Source organism: Oryzias latipes, chromosome 2 (assembly GCF_002234675.1).
Source record: "Oryzias latipes chromosome 2, ASM223467v1".
NCBI classification, from domain to species: domain Eukaryota; kingdom Metazoa; phylum Chordata; class Actinopteri; order Beloniformes; family Adrianichthyidae; genus Oryzias; species Oryzias latipes.
The window spans coordinates 7,932,130-7,953,447 of NC_019860.2; the positions used below are offsets into that span (position 1 = coordinate 7,932,130).

A 21,318-nucleotide genomic window follows, 5' to 3' on the forward strand; every position below is an offset into this window, starting at 1 on the left:
TAAAACTGTCTGATAATGGAGGACACATTAGCAATTGGAGTTTGTGCCCAGCCTGAATTACATGACACTAAGTCATTTGTAAGATTTGACATCAAGCCTTTTCCAGCTGTATGTGGTGGACACGCACTAATAAACAGTAGAAGAAGCCCCCCCCCCCCCCCCCCCCCCCCCCCCCCGCTCGCAGATACGTGCAGTTCTTTGTCTGGTTAACGGTTTGGACAGTGTGAGGGTGACACACATTGTGGTTTCTGCTGAACAAGTGTTCACATGTCAGTTGCATGGTGTGAACATAGCATAAGTCTCAGGGTTTGGCTGCAGCTCTCCTCCAGATGAAGGAACATTGAGATCCTCTGAACTCTTCTCTTCTGCTCTGCTTCTCAGCATCAACTACAGAGTTGAAGTTTTTTTCTTATATTTCTGATTCATAATCTTTGTTTTAGTCTTAGTGAAGCAGATGAACTGTCAGAACAGAAACATCCCTCAGTTCCTCAGGAGTTTATGATTTACTTACACGTAGAATCTTTAGAGGAAAAGAGGATTTGAGCAAATATTTTAGTTTGAGTTTAGTCCAGCCCCCCAGAGCTGAAACACAATGATCTATTTAGGAGTCAGCTGCTCATTGACTGCTGCAGCTGCGGTCAAACCAATTCTTGTAAATGCAGAGAGGAGGAAAAAGCCACACAAATGCACACACACACACACACACACACACTCACTCACACACACCCACAAACCTACACACCCACCCTCACACACATACCCACACAGACACAAAGAGGGAGGAGGGCTGCTCTCAAACTCAGACAGCAGAGTTTGTCCAGCAGACACAGACGTTGGAGTTTCCTCCGTTTTCTTCTTCTGTCACGGTGAGTCTTTGTGCAAAAGTAGTTTTCTGCTCTCATGATGAAGCTGTTGTCTCTGATCTGTGAGGAAAAGAGCAGCAGACAAAAACACATCAGAGGTCACTGACATGGCGACTTCCTCCAGAAACTCTGATTCAGTTTGATCTGTGGATATTCTTTCAGGTTCCTAATGTGTTTTTAAAGATCCAACACATTTATAATGTATGGAAGGGTTACCTCATCAGCACTAACAGCACCTTCCACCAGTTATCCAGTGCCGTAAAAAAAAAAAGTTAAACAAGGAACTATACTTCAGTCACTTTATTTTCTCCTCTAATTTTTACATTGTTATTTTTTATACTGACGAAGTGTGCATCATCGGAAATTAACGCACTGAACTATTCGACACGAAGCGGTGGATGGTTGCTTCCGGCATGTGCGTTAATTTTTGATAATCCACACTTCGAAGGCTTATACCATGGTCACTTGAATTGAAATAAATATTCAATCCGTTTTTATTACTTTATTCTTGTTATTCTTTTGGTTTGGATCCTTTTTTTTCACAAAAAGTGAACTATTTATTACGTGGTGTGGCACATTGACCCAGTAACATGACATGTCAAAAAAAAGCGATATTTATGCTGAGCGTCACAATGGGTTGAATAAAGCATCAGCTCAGACAGAAAGTTTACCTCTTATCGCTTGTTTTTGTCCAGATACTGAAGCTAAAGTTTGTTTTAAAGAAGCCAGCGCAGCGATATAGAACATTTAAGCTATGTGACCAGAACTTCTTTTTAGGCTGTGGTTATCACTGTGGTATATCACTTTTTATCACACCCAGCAGCCAATCAGAACCAAGTATTCATCCGGATAACGGTACAAATATTTCTTATGGAGTCAAGATGGTGCTCTCCTGTGTGTGACATTGCGCTACTCTCAATCAGTTTTTTTTTCTTTTTTGCTGGTGATAGTTCTGTCTTTGTTTTATAACATCCAAACATTGTTGACTCATATCAAGTACAACTGGGAAGCTCTCTTAAGGTTGGAACTAACGAGTCACAGAGGTTATTTTGACACAAATATCTTGAAAATTCACCTGGAGCTACAACCCCACGCTGGTATCAAATAACGACAGGCTGCAGCAAGCTCGTTTCCCAGAAGCCGCCACACAAGCGCAGAAGATGGGGAAGGACAGCACGCAGGCTATGCAAGCTGGCTAGCCTCCTTCGTCGATAAAGTAGTAGACCCAATCAGTTTTCCTACCGCCCCAAAAGATCAGCAGAAGACGCAGTGCCCCTTGCACTTCACTCCACCCTAACACCTGGATACCAAGAACACCTATGCTCAGTCACGTTTCCTGGACTACAGTTACTGTTAATACAGTATGGATGTGAAGATGACTGGCAAACTCACCGAACTGGGAGTGCCTACACTCACCCGAAACTGGATACTGGACTTTCTCACAGACAAGACCACAGGTGGTGAGGATGAGAAAGAAGGTCTCTGCAGATCAGACAATCAGCACCTGAACACCACAAGGGTGCTGCCTTAAACTCTTCTCATTGTACACATACGACTGCACCTCCCCGGACTCCAACAACATCATCATTATGTATGCAGACGACACAACCGTCCTTGGCCTCATCAGAGGAAGGGACGAGTCCGCATACAGAGACCTGGTGCACATGATCACTATCTACAGTGAGGACAATGACAATGACTATCATCTCAATGTAGAAAATCCAAAGATATAATCGTGGATTATAAAAGCAATGCCCCGCCACATCAGCCGCTCAACATCAACAGAACTGTGATGGAGCGGACCAACTGTCACCAGTCTTTGGGTCTGCAGATTACAGACAGACTCAGCTGGGAAAGAAACACTGTTGCCATTGTAAAGAAAGCCAAGCAGAGGCTGTACACAACATGCTAACCAGCCACGACACTAAGAGCAATGAACAATGAACAACAACCACAATATATTACAAACATGACAAAAAGTACAATAATGAAAAGGCTTGGAAACTGCAATAACATGTGGTTATGACTGCATTATGTCCGTCTGCAAGTCATATTTTACTCTACTCTTCTCTATCTTAAATTTTGTTCATCTTTATTTATGAACGTTGTTTTTGTTGTCCTTCAGTAATAACACCTGATTTGAGAGCTGCCAAAGAAAATTTTCAATTTACTTGCTATACATGTACAAATGGCAATTAACTCTTAATCTCAATATCCAGGATAATTCTAACAACATTCCACACAGCCCAATCAGTCGGTTCATCAGCTTAGTTGACACAAACAAAGAAAAGGTTTTTTGATACCAGAGAACAGAGCTCAGAACCTCATCTGGTAACAATCAGGATGTCTATCAGAGCTTAAGAGGACATGTTTCCTCTGCAGGTGAAGGTGGAATGTGTGTGTGAGCTGATGTGGATCCAGTGAATCCAGCAGCATGGATCAGTGGGAGGAACCACAGGAGGGAGCCCCTCCCTCTAAAAGCAGAGATGGTAGCCATGACAACCAGAGCAAAGCTCAGAGGTGAGATGAAGATCTCCAACTGTCCATGATCTTCTGCATGTCAGAGCTCAGCACTCACACCAGCAACCTTTATTCTTCACAGGAACCAACCTGGATCTGAATCAACCTTTGGGTTCAACAGGAGTGACATGTCAAAGGATTCTAATCCTGACTTCAAAGTCATCAGTTCGGGAGTGGAACAGTAAGTGTTTGTCAGAGTTTTTGGAGGCTGGATTCTGGTTCAGATGATCTGTAGTTTTCAGATGAAGGACTTGAGGTCTGGTTCAGTTCTGGATCTCTCTGATCAGACTCACTTGGAGCATCATGTGTGTGATGAGATCTTTTCAGTTGAGTCTTCTGAGAGTCTCTGAGAGCAGAGATGTTGGAGAAGAAAACATGTTGACTGCTGACTCTGACTGACAGCAGCTCCAGTCTAATGAGAAGAATCACTGCAGACTCCTAGGATTCAGATTTTCATGCTTTCCAAACATCACATTGTTCTAGTTTGACTTTCTGCTATCAGAATTTCTACATTTCTACACGGAGAATTGGAATCAGCTTTTCTAGAAAAAAGTCTGGATTGACTGACAGAAAATGCTGAAACCTTTTCCCTCCAACTGGAAACTGTTGATCCAAACATGTCATGTTATTCCAGACTAAACAGCTCAGTCTGTGTTCATGTCAAAGTCCATCAGCTGTTCATGAAGAAGCAGATCCTCCAACACTCTGATGGTTTGGTGTTTGCAGAGGTCAACAGGTCACACAGAGAGTCCAGTCTGCAGCCTCCAGCTGTGAGTCAATGAAGAGTGACCGGTTCAAAGGTCATCCTCCAGCCTTCAGAAGACGAAAACAAAGACCTTCAGACTCACAGTAAGAACCAGTTTCTAGTGAACAGAGATCTGTTGATGAATCTTTTTCCACAGTCAGTGTTTAGATGGGATTTGATTGTTGGAGAGAAACCCAAACAGTAACTTTAGCTCCAAATCTCAAACAGCTTTTGAAAATGTCTTGCATGATATCATCATTCTCTGATGGTTTGAAGTCCTCAGGTCATGAAGTGAACAAAATTAATTGCAAATGAAATTGATTCTCTGGGATTTTCTACATTATCGCAGAGCTGAGGCTCACGTCTCAACCAAAGCACAAAGTCTGAAGGAGGAATTTTCATTTCTGACTGACATGTTGCTCCTCCCACATTTCTGTTCTTCTTCTCCAAATGGTTTCAAAGACTAAAATCAGAGCAAGTCCAAGTGTCCTTTGGAGCTCAGAAACCCTCAGAGAAAGTTGGTGAAAAAAAAGCGACGACAGAGAGTTTAGAATCCCAAACAGACAGCAGAGATTTGATCTGAATCTGAAGAAGATGAGAGAAGATCTGAGAGTCTCTGAGAGCAGAGATGTTGGAAAAACTTTAGACAGAAATTTATCTTTTAATATTTTCTTATTTGAACAAATGTTTAGATCAGAAAAGAAAATTTAGTCAAATATTTTAATGACGGTCTTTCATACAGTTAATCTAATGATAATTAACCACAGAATATGTAGAATATTGATTTTGATGCGTAACGGTCTCCATTAAAATGATAACTTTTTCTTTGTATCTCATCAACAAACAAACATTAAAGTCTTCTTTTGTGTCTAAATGAGAATCAATAATCCAGTTTACTGTAACTGTAATTCATCTGTGAGTCAGAATGAATGTTGGAATCATTGCTGTTCTGAAAACAACAGCATTCATGATGCATTTATGATCTGAGATGATCCAAATTCTGAGATGATCCAAATCCAAAAGAACTCACCAAACAACATCATCAAAGAAACTCACTTCTAACAAAACAAGTGTTTTTCTATCAGGAACCACCAGAGACTCAGAACTGGATCTGGATCTGAACCTAGCTGTGTGTCCTTCAGGAGTGACTGTTATGTTGAGTGGTCGGATCCCAAAGCAGAGTCTGATGCCGAGGACAGGTTAACAGTTTATTGCTTGCTAAACAAAACAAAATCAGACAGGAAGCTGAATCAGGGAGCTAGACTTGAAACACAGGACAGACACATAGAACAACTTAATAGAAATCATCTGGAAGGAAGGAAGAGAAAGGTTCAAGCTTTTAAAGACCTACCAATGAGAAGAGGATCAAAGTATTAATATAAACACCACTTTAACAGCCTGGTAGGAATTTTTCAAAATATCAAACTCGTCAATTCAACCATGCAAAATGACACCCATCTGGAAAAGCCCAGACATCCTCATAAACAAAAGAAAACTTCCCAGCTTGGCAAGCAGGGGGTGTAACACTAATAAAGCACTTAATTTTTGATAGAAGATTCATAACACCCCAAGAACTACAAGACAAACATGGAATAAATAACTTCTTGGAATATCAGCAACTTAAATCTACTATTACAAAAGTTTAAATCCAAAGAAAATGATTTAAAGCTACCAAAAGTAGTTACCTCTCTGATTAATTTTTCAACTAATAAAACTCTCTCCAAAATATACAAACTCTTATGCAACCTAGATAATAATATTTCACTTCCGATAACAAAATGGGATGCAGATTTGAGCATCAGCACAGGTGAAAGCTTCTGGTCAGAAATTTATCTAAACACCTTTAAACTGACCTGCGACAGACTGGCAACCTGTCCAGGGTGTTCCCTGCGTTTGCCCATAAGTGGCCAGGATAGGCTCCGGCAGCCCCGTAACCCCGAAAGGGACAAACGGAAGAAAATTAATTGTTGCTTGTTGGCTCTGTCCTGTGGGTGGGCTGCCCGGGGGAGGGGGGTGGCTACACTATTGGTACGGGACCTTGGAGGTTTGACGGGTTGGGGTCTCCGGTGAGGCAATCGGCGGTCGCCCCAGCTAGTTTGTTTTCTTGGTCCCATCGAGACCAGAGCTCTCAGGGGTGACGCCTGGGGGTGGGGGCCTGGACTTGCTCCGGGGGGGGGGGGGTTGCTTCCTGGCTCCTCTCTCTCTGTGTGGGGTGGGTAGCGTGGGGCCTGAGGGATCTGCGCTACAGGGGATGGGACCCCCTGGGCTCTATGCTGGGGGGGGGCTGGGGGAGGCTTGTTTGACCACCCGGGGACAGTCTACCAGCTGTCCCCGACTTACCCTCCTCCTCATATAATCTCTTCTTAGGGTGATGGGGGGGGGGGGGGGGGGTTCAGCCTGTGATGCACCTTGGGGGGAGAAGCAACTTGGCAGTGGTCCCCCTACCATGGTTGTCGTGTGGAATAGGCCCCCCTTCTCTCGGTTTTATTTGCACCTTAGACATGTAGGGCCCTTGGTAGGGGGGTGCTTGGACATCACTGCCAGCAAGGAGCAGTTGCCCTTTTAGCGCCCTACCCGACAATTTTAACAGCAACGTAGACATTTAGGGCCCCTTGGTGGGGAGGGTGATGGGGCATCACTGAGTAATCAGGAGATGTCCCCTCAGTACCTTACCAGCCAATTTTAACTGCACCCCCTTAGTACAAACACCCTGTACTCCTCAAAATATACACTCCAACATAAATACACATACATGCACACACACCCTCACAAACACACACATGCATTTCGCAAGGAAGGTGGGACCTCGGACCATCTGTCCCCTACTCCATCCCTGGTAGTGGGTACTGGGCCCTTGGCAACCTCAACCATGTTCCTTGGGTGCTGGCTTTCTGGACCCGGCAGCCCTCTCTCCACACAGGGAGAGGGATCCCTGAGCTTTCTGGCAAGGCAAACACCCGGGGATCACATTACACCTGAGCCGAGGGGTGTCTGTGTCCTTGTGGTGTGGATTCTGGTCCTTGCCCCTGAGCGCTGGGCCTCGCCAAATTTCCAACTCTGGCCGAGCCTGGTCGGGGCATGTTTACAACACTTCTTGGGGACCCCCTCTTCTCTTGGGTGCCCTCCTCCTGGGCGGGGATGGGCGGCCCCTGCCTTGCTCCTTCCTGGACCAACGGTGTGCTGGGTGGGTGGCTTCCTGGAGCGCTGGGCGGGTCTCCCTTGGGGGGTCCTGGCTCGTAACTTGGGTTGGGGTGGGGAGAGGCCCAGAACTCCTAGGTGGTGATGAGATGCTCGTCTGGGGCTGTGGGCGCTCTTCTGGGGTGAGCCCTGCGTTGGGCCCTCTAGGCGCGGTGGGGGGGCTGCTGCTCTCCTGATTGGGCTGGAGCTGCACTCTGTCCCACCATGCCTCCCTGCTGTCTGGCTCTGGGGGCCCCCGTGGAAGTCTGTCTGGCACTGGCCTGGGTAGCAGATGTGATCGCCCAGGGAGCGGTTGTTCTCTATCTGCTGCCGTGCGGCGTTTGGGGGAAAGGCTCCAGCAACCCTGTTACCCTAAAAGGGATGAAACAGCTTAGAAGATGAATTACTGAATGATTCTACTGAGTGTTTGCAAGACACCAGTGGGTCCAGTATGATCTGATTGTTGCTGATTTTTCACAGACTGGACCAGCAGAGCTCAGAAACTCCCAGTGGTCCATCTGTCCAGCAGCATCAAACAGAGCTGGACTCCATCTTTCTGGTTTGTACATGAACAACTACTTTTCCATCATTCTGTCCACAGTTGTCTCCATGCTGCACTTTGGACAGCAGTGGACTGTCAGTGTGTCCAACATGGAGTTGATGTTTGGCTCCATGACTTCACTCTGATTGGCTCAACATTATCACTTTTGTCAAGAAGAAGCTGAAGAAGAAGATTCTGAGTCAGAGGGAGGATGAGGAGGAGCTGGAGGATGAAGATGAAGAGCAGAGGAGCAGCAGAGAGTCACCGATGAAGATCACAGTGAACTTCTTGAGGAGAATGAAGCAGGAGGAGCTGGCTGATGGACTGCAGAGCAGTAAGAGGATTTCTCTGAAGGTTTCAGCTGCTGATAAATGAAGATTTACTGATTTCTCAACACATGGAACCACAGGGATTCAAACCCTCATCATTCAGGGCTACAGAGAGTTGATCTACTGTTTGTTGTCTTCATTCAGGATCTTCTGCTGCAGTTTGTCGACATAAAGTCCAATCTGGTCTGAAGAAGAAGTTCCAGTGTTTGTTTGAGGGGATGGCTAAAGCAGGAAATCCAACCCTTCTGAATGAGATCTACACAGAGCTCTTCATCACAGAGGGAGGAAGAGGAGAGCTGAATAAAGAACACGAGGTCAGACAGATTGAAGCAGCATCCAGGAAAGCAGACAGAGCAGAAACAAGCATCAGACGAGAAGAGCTCTTCCAACTCCCAGCTGGAAGACAAGAACCAATCAGAACCGTGATGACTAAGGGAGTGGCTGGCATCGGGAAAACAGTCTTAACTCAGAAGTTCACTCTGGACTGGGCTGAAGGCAAAGCCCACAAGAACCTCCACTTCACATTTCCGTTCACTTTCAGAGAGCTGAATGTGCTGAAAGAGGAGAAGTTCAGCTTGGTGGAACTTGTTCATCACTTCTTCCCTGAAACCAAACAAGCAGGAATCTGCAGCTTCAAACATTTCCAGGTCCTCTTCATCTTTGATGGTCTGGATGAGTGTCAACTTCCTCTGGACTTCCACAAGACTCGGATCCTAAATGACCCTAGAAAGTCCATCTCAGTGCCTGATCTGCTGACAAACCTTATCTGGGGGAACCTGCTTCCCTCTGCTCGCCTCTGGATAACCACACGACCTGCAGCAGCCAATCAGATCCCTGCTGCGTGTGTTGACATGGTGACAGAGGTCAGAGGGTTCAATGACCATCACAAGGAGGAGTACTTCAGGAAGAGGTTCAGAGATGAAGAGCAGGCCAGCAGGATCATCTCCTACATCAAGAGATCCAGAAGCCTCCACATCATGTGCCACATCCCAGTCTTCTGCTGGATCACTGCTACAGTTCTGGAGGATCTGCTGAAGAGCAGAGAGGGAGGAGAGCTGCCCAAGAACCTGACTGAGATGTACATCCACTTCCTGGTGGTTCAGGCCAAAGTCAAGAAGGTCAAGTATGATGGAGGAGCTGAGACAGATCCTGACTGGAGTCCAGGGAGCAGGAAGATGATGGAGTCTCTGGGAAAATTGGCTTTTGAGCAGCTGCAGAAAGGAAACCTGATCTTCTATGAATCTGACCTGACAGAGTGTGGCATCGATATCAGAGCAGCCTCAGTGTACTCAAGAATGTTCTCACAGATCTTTAGAGAGGAGAGAGGCCTGTACCAGGACAAGGTCTTCTGCTTCACCCATCTGAGTGTTCAGGAGTTTCTGGCTGCTCTTCATGTCCACCTGACATTTACCAACTCTGGACTCAACCTCATGGAGGAAGAACAATCACAGATCTCTAGGCCTGAACTGAAAAGTCTAGTCCGGTTCTACCAGAGTGCTGTGGAGAAGGCCTTACAGAGTCCAAACGGACACCTGGACTTGTTCCTCCGCTTCCTCCTGGGTCTTTCACTGCCGACCAATCAGAGTCTCCTACAAGGTCTGCTGACTCAGACAGGAAGTAGCTCACAGACCAATCAGGAAACAGTCCAGTTCATCAAGGAGAAGATCAGTGAAGATCTGCCTGCAGAGAAAAGCATCAACCTGTTCCACTGTCTGAATGAACTGAATGATGGTCCTCTAGTGGAGGAGATCCAACAGTCCCTGAGGTCAGGACATCTCTCCACAGATAAACTGTCTCCTGCTCAGTGGTCTGCTCTGGTCTCAGACTTACTATCATCAGAAGAAGATCTGGAAGAGTTTAACCTGCAGAAATACTATGGTTCAGAGGAGACTCTTCTGAGGCTGCTGCCAGTGATCAAAGCCTCCAACAAAGCTCTGTAAGAACTCTCAGGAAAATCACCTTCAGTAAACAAATGAATCTGAGTGGAAAACAAAAGTTTCAATAACTGCTGTCTGTCAATGTTTTCTTCAGACTGAGTTGCTGTAATCTGTCAGAGAGAAGTTGCATAGCTCTGTCGTCAGTTCTCAGCTCTCAGTCCTCCAGGCTCAGAGATCTGGACCTGAGTTACAACAATCTGCAGGATTTAGGAGTGAAGCTTCTGTCAGCTGGACTAAAAAGTCCACACTGTAAACTGGAGACTCTCAGGTCAGGTTTCATCCAAATGTTGATTCTGTGCAAGTGATTTCTGTTTTTCACTGTTTCAGGAGAAAGTGTGAGATAGACATCAGTGCAGAGGAAACAACAGAGGACTGTTGCATAGAAGTAAAAAGAAAACAACATTCTGCTTAAGTTATAAATCCTGGTTTTATACTTCATTTTAAAATCATTTCAAGTCTATTTTTTTTTCTCCAACTCCAAGAGAATTGCTTTTCAGTCAAAATGTCATCTGTCAGTAGCCGCGTTTACATGAGCAAAAGTAATCGGTATGAACGCCTGATCGGAAAGAAAATGCGTCATGTAAACGCGCCGTTCGGAATGCTCTGCCCCTTTCAGACTCATTCGGATCAGAATTTCTTTCCGATCGAGATAGGTGGGTTATACCGATCGTTTATCCGATCGTGGAACATGTAAACGGTCATTCCGATTGTGTGTCACTGCTGCTCTGGGTTACGTCATGCATAGACGGTGTTTCGCTGAGAGAAAGCTTTGGAGCGCATACGGGACCAACCAGCTCTAAGGACGCCCCGTGAAAAGCGCCGCTCCGCTCTCGCCCCGCTGGCTCTCCCCTCTCTTTCACCCCTCACGGGGGAGATTCGGAGGAGGAGCGCTTCGTGCCCCCCGACGCTCACTCGGTCCACTGGCACCCGAGTGAGCAGAGCAACTGGATTAATAATTTTGTGTCGGGGGGGGGGGGGGGGGGGGGGTGCTTTTTTACGTGTGCGTTTTGTTGTTTTGTTATGTGTGGGAGAATTCAGACAGCGAGCCGTCCCGCCGCTCTGGGTAAAGCGGCTGCAGGACTCAGGAGGAACCGTGTTCAAACAGAGCTCGGGCCGCTAGCTCACAGAGTGGCTTTGGGGCGGTCTGTGTGAACTTTTCAGAGCAAAAATAAATGTCGCTCAGTCCTTAGAAAGCTGCAGATTGCTGCGTTTCTTGCACGGTCCTGGATTTTGTGTCCATCCATCAGGCTAATGATGTTAGCCCGTGTTAGCCTGTCCTAAGCTTTCGTCCATCTTAATTCTTCCACAAAAAAGCACTGACCACACAGATCAAATATAACGATGAGCGAACTGGCACTTCATAATATTCATAACATTAATAAAAGCACGTTTGGAAGATCGTCTCGTATGTTACCGAGCTGCTGCATAAATGTCTGTGGAAGCGGTTTGTTTACAACGGGACCTATTTCCGCATCCGGGTGATTTATCACTACTGCGCATGCCCAAATTATTCATTCCGCACGAAAGTGTGTGTCATGGGAACGTTTGTTCTGATCGGAAAAAGGTTTTCTGTGCCCATGTGCACGGGTGAATTTTAACCCGACCATTGATCCGATCAAGATATGCTGCCCATGTAACCGCGGCTAATCTGTCATCAGGGCGGGTCCCACCTGAGTGAATGGACCAAGTTCCTGGACCTCCAGCTGGATTACTGTTCCTGAACACACTTTTCTGTCTGATTGCAGATTGTGGAGCTGCAGTTTGTCAGAGATCAGCTGTGAAGTTCTGGTCTCAGCTCTGAAGAAAAACCTGTCCAACCTGACAGAACTGGACCTGAGCTACAACGAGAATCTGCGGGATTCAGGAGTTCTTAATCTGTGTGGTTTTCTGGAGAGTCCAGACTGCAGACTGCAGACTCTGAGGTCAGACACCATGATCTGTTTTGTTCACATCAACGTGATAACAACTTCGTGTTATCCACATCTGTTGGAGCTGAAAGTCTCTGGCTTGAAGGGCTGCAGCAGAGAAGGACTGGAAGATCATCTCCTGAAAACTTGAATGAAGACTTTCCAGCATCACAGTGCTGAAATTCTCCCATGATTCAGTGCTGTTTGGAGAAGAGCTGAGCAGAAAGAGGAAGTGGACTTTTCCTGCTGTTGGTGCAGAAACATTCAATTCAATTCAATTCAATTTTATTTGTATAGCCCAAAATCACAACAACAGTCGTCTCGATGGGCTTCGAAGTAAAACATGAATTCAAAAGGATCATGAATACAAAGAGTTCAATAGGAAAATACTAAAATGAACTAACAAACTGACTAAGCTATACTGTTATGAAAACTTCGGGCGGGGGGATGCCCGGACCCCCTGGGTGGTGATGGGGTGCTCGTCTGGGGCTGTGGGCACCCCTCTCGGGTGGGGCCCGGCGTTGGGCCCTCCTGGCACTGCGGGGGGCTGCTCTCCTGGTTGGGCTCGGGCGGCACTCTCTTTCCCCCCATTGCTCCCTGCTGTCTGGCTCTGGGGGCCTTGTGGCGACCCGCTGGTCCTGACCTGGGTGGCGGGCGTGGGCACCCGGGGGTCGGTTGTTCTCTGCCTGCTGCCGAGTGGCTTCTGGCTGCCGCGGCTGCTGCGGCGGGGTCTGGGTGTGGGGGTGGCTGGTTGCTCCCCCTCCTCCTTTCCACATTCCACCCTCCATTTTAGAAGAACATAAACACTCACCTGAGCACAGGGGGTATTCCAGGAAGCATGTTTAAACTAGCCTGACTTCGAGCCTGAACTCGGGCTGAAATCCGCCTGAACTTGCTTACTCTGGGTATGTCGGTTCCAAAAGACCAGATATGAGTTGGCGTAATTACGCTCGACCTGGTAACCCTGGGTTAACGCACGGCACATAAAGACATTGTCAATAGATCGCCGATTTCTGGAGTCACCATGGAAACGCGTGGAGAAAAAAATAGAAAGCGCGACACTTGAGACGGAAGTGAGACGAAGTCTGAGATTTTAATGACGGCGGATAGAAATTATAAGTCCATCAAAAAAGTAACACGGCTGAAAAATCATTTAAATAATTTATTTAAATTTATTCAAACTCAATAATTGTTTATACAACTCAAATTTACGTATTTATCTAACTAAATGTCACATTACTCCATTAATCTTTTTTCCATCTTAATTACTTCTATTTCTTGAACTTTCATATGTCTAAGTTTGAGCCGGCAGATATGCTCATTTTTATAACAATGAAAAGAACGGGGGAAAAATGCACGGAGTGCATAAACTCATCAAAGAATATACCGTCAGCATCATAACAGTTTAAGGCGGTAGGGGTGCTATATAAACTCATCATTCTCTACTTTACTCTCACTCATGGTGCAGAGACGTAAGCATAGTAGGACAAAATAGCTCGGCAAAACACGGTCAAACACAGCAAAACAGCTATACAACTAAACACATTTTGTAAAAAACCCACACGTAAACCCAAATCCGTCCAGACAAGCAATGGGAATGATATCCCAGAATCCCTTGCGGTGCCGATCCAACAGCAGCATCAAAGTTACACCTTCTTAATTAAATTAATTTGAACGAAAGGAAAATAATTGTCTGAAAACTACTTTTTATTTTTAAGGTGACCTAACAAAAAATGATTTATCTTAACTGAAGCAAATAATTAAGTTAGATCAAAGTAAAAAAGTTTATTTTTCCAACATCCATATGTGGTCTTATCACCCTCTCATGGTGGAAAAAGTATTATCTGAGCTTCTTCATCCACTAAATCATCTTCAAATGGACACGCCATGCTGCTTCACCTCTCTGTAAACAAACTAACCTTCAACTAAACCTGCTCCAGACCAGGTTATGTTCAGAGCATGAGTTGCCATGGTAACTTGACCTACCCTGAAACATACCTCCATTTCTGGAACCGAAAGCTGAGGTTATCAACTTCCTTAGCCTCAAACTTATCGTGGGAGCTAGCATAACCTGCTTTCTGGAATACCCCCCAGGTGTTAGCTCACCTTTGCACCGACAAATTGCGTGAATGAAATATATCACACTAGTTGGCTTGTAGGCATAAGTATGCGTGTGTGAACACTATCTGTATTGTGTACATGTTGACATGTGGACATTTTTGCAGCTAACAGGTGGGTTTACAACATTTGAGTGTGTGTGGACAGGCCCCGCCCCTTTGAGATTTGTATTCTATCTGTACCTTACCGTAATGATAAACATCCAGTAGCTTTTTTGCTTTATGCTGCTTCATGGTTTTACCCCCCTCCTATTATCACCCTCCTATCCCTCTCTTTCTAACACCCCTCTCCCTTCTTCCCTCCTTTCCTTTTCCGTACGGTACAACACAAAAGAATTTCAAAAATAATTAAAATGAATAAAGTCTGGCCTCGATTACAGAAGGGGTTTATTCAGACATACCTCTAGTTTGTCAGAAGATTTATAACCACTGTTGTAAAATACAATATTTCCAACACAAGAGGCCTTCAGCTCTCATCTGTCTGCTCAGCTGTTGGACAGGACAAGTTAAAAAAAAAAAGCTAGACAACATCAGTTGGTTTGGATGCAGCCACAGGCTTATGTTTGACTTTCACACATCTGGACTTCTTTCCTGAAGCAGCTGCATGTTGTCCTGAATGTTCCTGAATGTTCTTCTTCTCTGCTTCTGCTGGACTCTTCTGATCTGCTGCTGTTGCTTCACATCTTTGGACTTCTTCTAAGCTTTCTGATCTTCTTCAGCTCTGAACTCTTTAGAAGAAGTGAAGGGTGGAAAACATGAACTTTGTCTTTTAACTCAACTCTTTGTTCTGGATTCAGGTTGTTTTACTGTGGTTTGTCAAAGACCAGCTGTGCTGCTCTGGTCTCAGCTCTGAAGTCCAACCCATCCCACCTGACAGAACTGGACCTGAGATACAACAACCTTCAAGATTCAGATGTTCAGCAGCTCCAGGATCTGGTGGAGAGTCCAAACTCCAAACTGCAGACTCTGAGGTCAGTAGAGGGTTGGAGTTAGTCCAGCTGCTTCCAGATGTTTGATCCTAAAGTTAGTCTGAGAGCAAAGATGCAGAGTTTCCTGTGAAGCTGCAGCTTCTCAGTGAAGCTTTGAGGAGAATTATGACAGGCTTCAGGACAACAGTCAGCCAATCAGAGCAGCAGAAGCTCCAACAGGTGAAGATTCAAATTCAAATTCAAATTAATTATATTTATAAAGCACCTTTTAATTGAAAAGAACAGCTCAAGGTGCTGTACATAAAAACAAACAAGAACTCAAATACAACAATTTCCACGCTCCCTCCACAGCTCACTGTGACATTACTTTCTGTTAGGTAGTTAGCCGCTCAGCCCAGTGGAAATTTCAGAATAAAAGCACCTAAATTGCTGCTTTACTTCTGTTGTGAGTTAAAGTGTTGTGAGGTAAGTTAATGTGTTGTGTTGTGACCCTTCTGGGCCATGAGTTAATGTGTTGTGTTGTGAGTTAATGTGTTGTGTTGTGAGTTAATGTGTTGTGTTGTGAGTTATTGTGTTGTGTTGTGAGTTATTGTGTTGTGTTGTGATTTAATGTGTTGTGCGTAAAGTTAATGTGTTGTGTGTAAAGTTAATGTGTTGTGTTGTGACCCTTCTGGGCCACCGTAAGAATTGGACTGAGTTCATGATTGAAATGCTGAATCGATGATATTAAAAAGAGTTGGTTGCTGGTCTTCCAAATGTGAGATAAAGTGTGCAACCACTTCAGGGTGTAGACGGCGCCTTCTAATGGTTCTCTCAGGGATCCTCTCAATGCAGTCACTCTGGGTATGTCGGTTCCAAAAGACCGGATATGAGTTGGCGTAATTACGCTCGACTTGGTAACCCTGGGTTAACGCACGGTACATAAAGACATTCTCAATAGATCGCCGATTTCTGGAGTCACCATGGAAACGCATGGAGAGAAAAAAAAGAAAGCGCGACACGGCGGATAAAGATTATAAGTCCATCAAAAAAGTAACACGGCTGAAAAATCATTTAAATAATTTAGTTAAATTTATTCAAACTCAATAATTGTTTATACAACTCAAATTTACGTATTTATCTAACTAAATGTCACATTACTCAATTAATCGTTTTTCCATCTTAATTACTTATATTTCTTGAACTTTCATATGTCTAAGTTTGAGCCGGCAGATATGCTCATTTTTATGACAATGAAAAGAACGGGGGAAAAAGGCACGGAGTGCATAAACTCATCAAAGAATATACCGTCAGCATCATAACAGTTTAAGGCGGTAGGGGTGCTATATAAACTCATCATTCTCTACTTTACTCTCACTCATGGTGCAGAGACGTAAGCATAGTAGGACAAAATAGCTCGGCAAAACACGGTCAAACACAGCAAAACAGCTATACAACTAAACACATTTTGTAAAAAACCCACACGTAAACCCAAATCCGTCCAGACAAGCAATGGGAATGATATCCCAGAATCCCTTGCGGTGCCGATCCAACAGCAGCATCAAAGTTACACCTTCTTAATTAAATTAATTTGAACGAAAGGAAAATAATTGTCTGAAAACTACTTTTTATTTTTAAGGTGACCTAACAAAAAATGATTTATCTTAACTGAAGCAAATAATTAAGTTAGATCAAAGTAAAAAAGTTTATCTTTCCAACATCCATATGTGGTCTTATCACCCTCTCATGGTGGAAAAAGTATTATCTGAGCTTTTTCATCCACTAGATCATCTTCAAATGGACACGCCATGCTGCTTCACCTCTCTGTAAACAAACTATGCTTCAACTAAACCTGCTCCGGACCAGGTTATGTTCAGAGCATGAGTTGCCATGGTAACTTGACCTACCCTGAAACATACCTCCATTTCTGGAACCGAAAGCTGAGGTTATCAACTTCCTTAGCCTCAAACTTATCGTGGGAGCTAGCATAACCTGCTTTCTGGAATACCCCCCAGAAATGCCCACATCCACAACAGAGGTCACTGGGAACTTCAGGCCGTGAGTAATGAGTGTGACCTCTGGGTGGGCACATTCACATGTAGAACAAAGTACAGAACTGTTAAAATGTTCATAAAATCACGCACAATGTGTAAGTTAAAATTACCTAGAACCATTATTTTTTCAAAATCGATGTATACTAAAGAAAGCACTTCAGAGAAATCAGAAATAAAATTTTAATTATATTTATCAAACACTATCAAACACAACATGACAGGATTGTCAAATACAATGGCCTGGTATTCATAAGAAGAATATTCATTACATATGGTGTCTCTTAAACCAATACCTGCAGATACAATTGCAGTAGTCCCACCACCCATGCCTTGTTTTCCATCTTTGTTTGTAAAGTTAAAAAGCGGGGGTGTTGCCTCTGACAGAGAGATTGGTGGACCAGAGTTTTATTAAAAGCAGACCATTTAGATTGTGATTTAAATGAAAGTCATGAATGAGAAATGATTAGTTTGATAGTGATTGAACATTTAAGACTGCAAAATTCAGTTCAGTTTTTTTATTGCTGTGACTGGATTGGTGATGACTGGACGAGTTCCGGATGTGTACTGTTTTAAGATTATTATAGTTCCTGTCGCGTTTCCTATAGTAACAGACCGTATGGATAAAACAGATGGAATGGTGAAGATGTCAAGTTGTGGTGATGGTTTGTGGGATATCCGGCCGAAGGGTTTGAGGGAGGGCACAGAGTTTTGTTGTAATCCTGTAGATCAGGGAAACTCATTACATCGATCGAGATCGACCGGTCGATCTTCAAGGACATGAGGGTAGATTGCAGGCCAGCAAAGATAAATAACAAAAAAAAAACGTACTTCTAAAAAATCCACCAGCCAATCAAAATCCTCACTGAGAAGTACAGGACTTGATTGACATGCAGGCCGGCCAATTGAACATCCTCTGATGCATACGTCACTGCACATGCGTTTTTAAATTCACTGAGCGCAAATACTGTCTGTCATTAGAAAGTTGCTTTGTTTTGCTTTCTGCCCCGCGGCACGTCAAGTCCCCGGCAGAAGACCACTCTGGACAACCGGAGTGTTTATTGTTTTATTGTGTCCTCCTGCTATCGCCTCTGTAGTTGTCGCCCGATAAATACGAGCTAATTAGGGATGCAGTGTTTTCCGTGACATGTGCTCCGTAGGCAGCCAGCAGTGCTTTCAAAATCCCATGCTCCCGCATTGCACGGTTTACAAAAGAACATGACATACAATAGTCGCTGCTTTCTGTCTTTGTAAAAACACGCCTCATCTGTTAATGCAAAAGTATTTCTGTGTAATCTTACTGTGTATTTTTTAATCATCAATACATAAACAACAATGTTCAAATAAACATGTAACTGATAAACATAACTAACAAACATTTACTAATAGTGTATATATATATGTACACATATATATACACACACACACGTACACGGGTAGATCTTCAAGACATTGTCGACTCATGGTAGCTCACGTGCCAAAAAAGTGTGAACACCCCTGCTGTAGCTGTTGGTTCTGGGGGAATGTTGGGAGTTGATAGTCAGTCCTCTTTAAAACAATGCACAGTGTGTTGGATACTAGCAGTGAAAACGTATGTTCAGAGGGGACTGGGGTGAAGACTGTCGGGTCAATATAAAGAGGGTCAGTTCCAAAAAGGATATTATCAATAAAACCAACTTATCAATAAAACCAAAACACAACTTGCGAGAGACTGACAGCTGCCAGGTGCTTAGGGAGAGGATCCTGCTAAATCTAGTGGATCTAGTGGGGGTGGGCCCAGAAAAGAAGACAGCTTTCCAAGTGTTTTTTAAAAAGAGAAAAAGGTCCAGAAAATCTAATTTCGTTACCTCTGACTGCTGCAGTGAGGTGTCGTTAGTCCAAACGTGAACAATAATCTGGATGATGGTGGATGGGAGAGCAACCAGAAGGTCTGGGAGTTTTTGGAGAATGTCCATCATTGCTGGAAAACATCTGGTGACTGCTTTAAAGTATCAGAGAGTTTTACTAATTCGTCCTTGAGCCTGGTGACGGTTTCATTCATTTGGTCACAGTAGCAGTTTTGACAAGCCATAGAAACCACCATGAGCAATTAGACAAAAGCGATACAGAAATGCTACTCGCCACTGCACCAACAAGATGACAGGAAGCTGCTGCTCTGAACAGGACTCCTGCTGTTCTTTCTGCTGCTGTGCTGCATCACTGACTGACAGACCAGGATCAGGAGACACTCCTTCATCTCTGTCTCTCTCATTTCTCTTTGCAGGTGGGAGGATGAAGGCTGGTTGGACTGATGTTCAGAATCGGAATCAGAGGAAGTGGAGATGAGTGTCAGAGCTGCAGCAGGAACTGATCTGAGATCAGCTCCACTGTCTCTCTCAGCATCAAGTGGACAGTTATTGTGCTGCAGCTCCCCCGGTGGACTGATGGAGAACTGCACTTCCTCTTCTCATTCTAACTTGGAGTGTTGATCTGAAACATGGGTTGGATTCAGATGTTCAGCAGCTCCAGGATCTGGAGAAAAACAGACCTGCAGACAAACAGATTATTTTCTAGATCATCACTTTCTTCTTTGATCTACATTTAAGACTCAGAGTTTTGGTCTGATTGATGTTTTCAATCACTGTTTTCTGATTGAACTTCCTTTTTCATTGGTGTTTTGTGGGTAAAACTCTGTTCTTTTTCATGCTTACGGGATTTTTAGCTGCAGTTTTTATAGAAGTTTCATCTAAATCCAGTTGAATCTCCTCATTTTCTAGAATGTCTGAAACTAATAGAAACTTTCTGTGCATCAAGCCTGTTTGTCATGATTACAGCTGGCAGCTGCATCCCCCTCCCTCCGTGCAACCACCTGGTTCTTAGCACAGGGTCCTCTGAGCCTCCCTGAGTGCTGGTGCAAAACCCATGCAGGGAAAGTTGAGCAGTTCCTAGCTTTAGCTTGTGTTCCAAAAGGCAAGTGAATGGAGGGAGACAAAGAAATATTAAAGTGACAGACACCAGTCCTCTCAATAACAACAAGCAGAATTATGTCATTAAATATGGCTTATTAAACATTAGATCCATTTCCTCCAAGTCCCTCTTAGTCAATGGCCCTAATTAATGATCACAAGCTTGGTGTACTAGACTGAATGAAGCCCCCCCCCCCCCCCCCCCCTTATAAAAACTGTCAGAAATCCATGATTTCAGGGAAAGGAGGGGGTTTGGGAGTAATATGACAGTCTGGCCTACTTCTCAGCAGTAGTCAAAATTGAGATAAATGGTAATCTCAAATGTGCTAAAACAATCTTATGTCAGTTTGAAAAATGTAATGTGATTGTCCTTTGTTTTCTGTTTTTAACAATTTCATTTTTTTTATGACTGTTCTATCTCCTTTTATGTTAAGCGCTTTGTGTTTTCAACTGAAATGAAAGGTGCTATATAAATAAATAAAGTTTGCCACAAGTAATTGAGTTAAATGTTTTCAACATAATTTCTTATGTCTATCCAACTCAAATATTGTTTATAGAGCTGAAATTTAAATATAAATGTCATATTACTTCAATTCAAAAAAATGTTTTTCCATCTTAATTTATTGTAATTCTTGAACTCTCATATGTCTAAGTTTGAGCCTGCAGATATTCTAATTTTTATAATAATAAAAAAACAAATATGGACTTGCAACATGAAATCATAGCTTTTCTCTGACATTAACACAATTAACCCCACAGTGCAGTAGTGGTGCTAAATAAACTCATCATCCTCTCTCTCCCTCTCACTCATGGTGCAGAAAGAATTAAACATAACAAGACAAGTAACTAAGCAAACCACAGTAAAACAGCTAAACAACTAAACACATTTGGTCAAAAACCTTCACTTAAACCCAAATCCGTCCAGAAAGCTAAAAACTACAAACTGAAGCTCACCAACATGATCTTCCTCTCTGTCCCAGTCACTGCAGTGATGAACAGCTCAGTGTGTGTGCGTCTGTGTGCAATGACACAAACAAACATGAAGATCAGATTTGGCTCTGAACAAGTGCAGAAAGACAGAAAGATCTCTGGTGTTCTGTTAAAGTAGAGCTGAGGTTTCACACCGACACACACTTCATTTTCCAGCAAACGCAGCAAACGGAAGGAAAAGTCAAACTTGTTTTGTGTGTTTCTGTTCCAGAAATTGTTGGGTTAAAACAACCTCCAACATCAGAATAACAACATGAAGGAAAGAAAGACAACAGACAAAGGTACCTT

At 43.9% G+C, this 21,318-nt stretch overlaps 3 protein-coding genes across 4 annotated transcripts in view; 2 read left to right on the plus strand and 1 right to left on the minus strand.

Moving 5' to 3' along the window:
• The window catches only part of LOC110014374 (gastrula zinc finger protein XlCGF57.1), a 526,943-nt gene that overhangs the window by 435,581 nt on the left and 70,044 nt on the right, over positions 1-21,318 (minus strand). The gene's annotated exons all lie outside the window — the stretch shown is intronic.
• Positions 813-21,318, plus strand: part of LOC105357660 (NACHT, LRR and PYD domains-containing protein 12) — a 243,950-nt gene continuing 223,444 nt past the window's right edge. For both annotated transcript variants that reach the window (XM_023961897.1, XM_023961900.1), the window contains exons 1-2: positions 813-860; positions 4,647-4,649. The gene's annotated coding sequence lies outside the window, so the exon portion shown is untranslated. The remainder of the gene's footprint in view (positions 861-4,646; positions 4,650-21,318) is intronic.
• On the plus strand, positions 3,571-19,602 carry LOC101164534 (NLR family CARD domain-containing protein 3-like). The gene is made up of 8 exons (XM_023962158.1): positions 3,571-4,232; positions 7,786-7,864; positions 8,024-8,180; positions 8,320-10,111; positions 10,207-10,380; positions 11,858-12,034; positions 14,934-15,107; positions 19,359-19,602. Exons 1-8 carry the CDS (start codon positions 4,162-4,164, stop codon positions 19,384-19,386), a joined length of 2,652 nt encoding a protein of 883 aa, XP_023817926.1. The 5' UTR covers positions 3,571-4,161; the 3' UTR covers positions 19,387-19,602.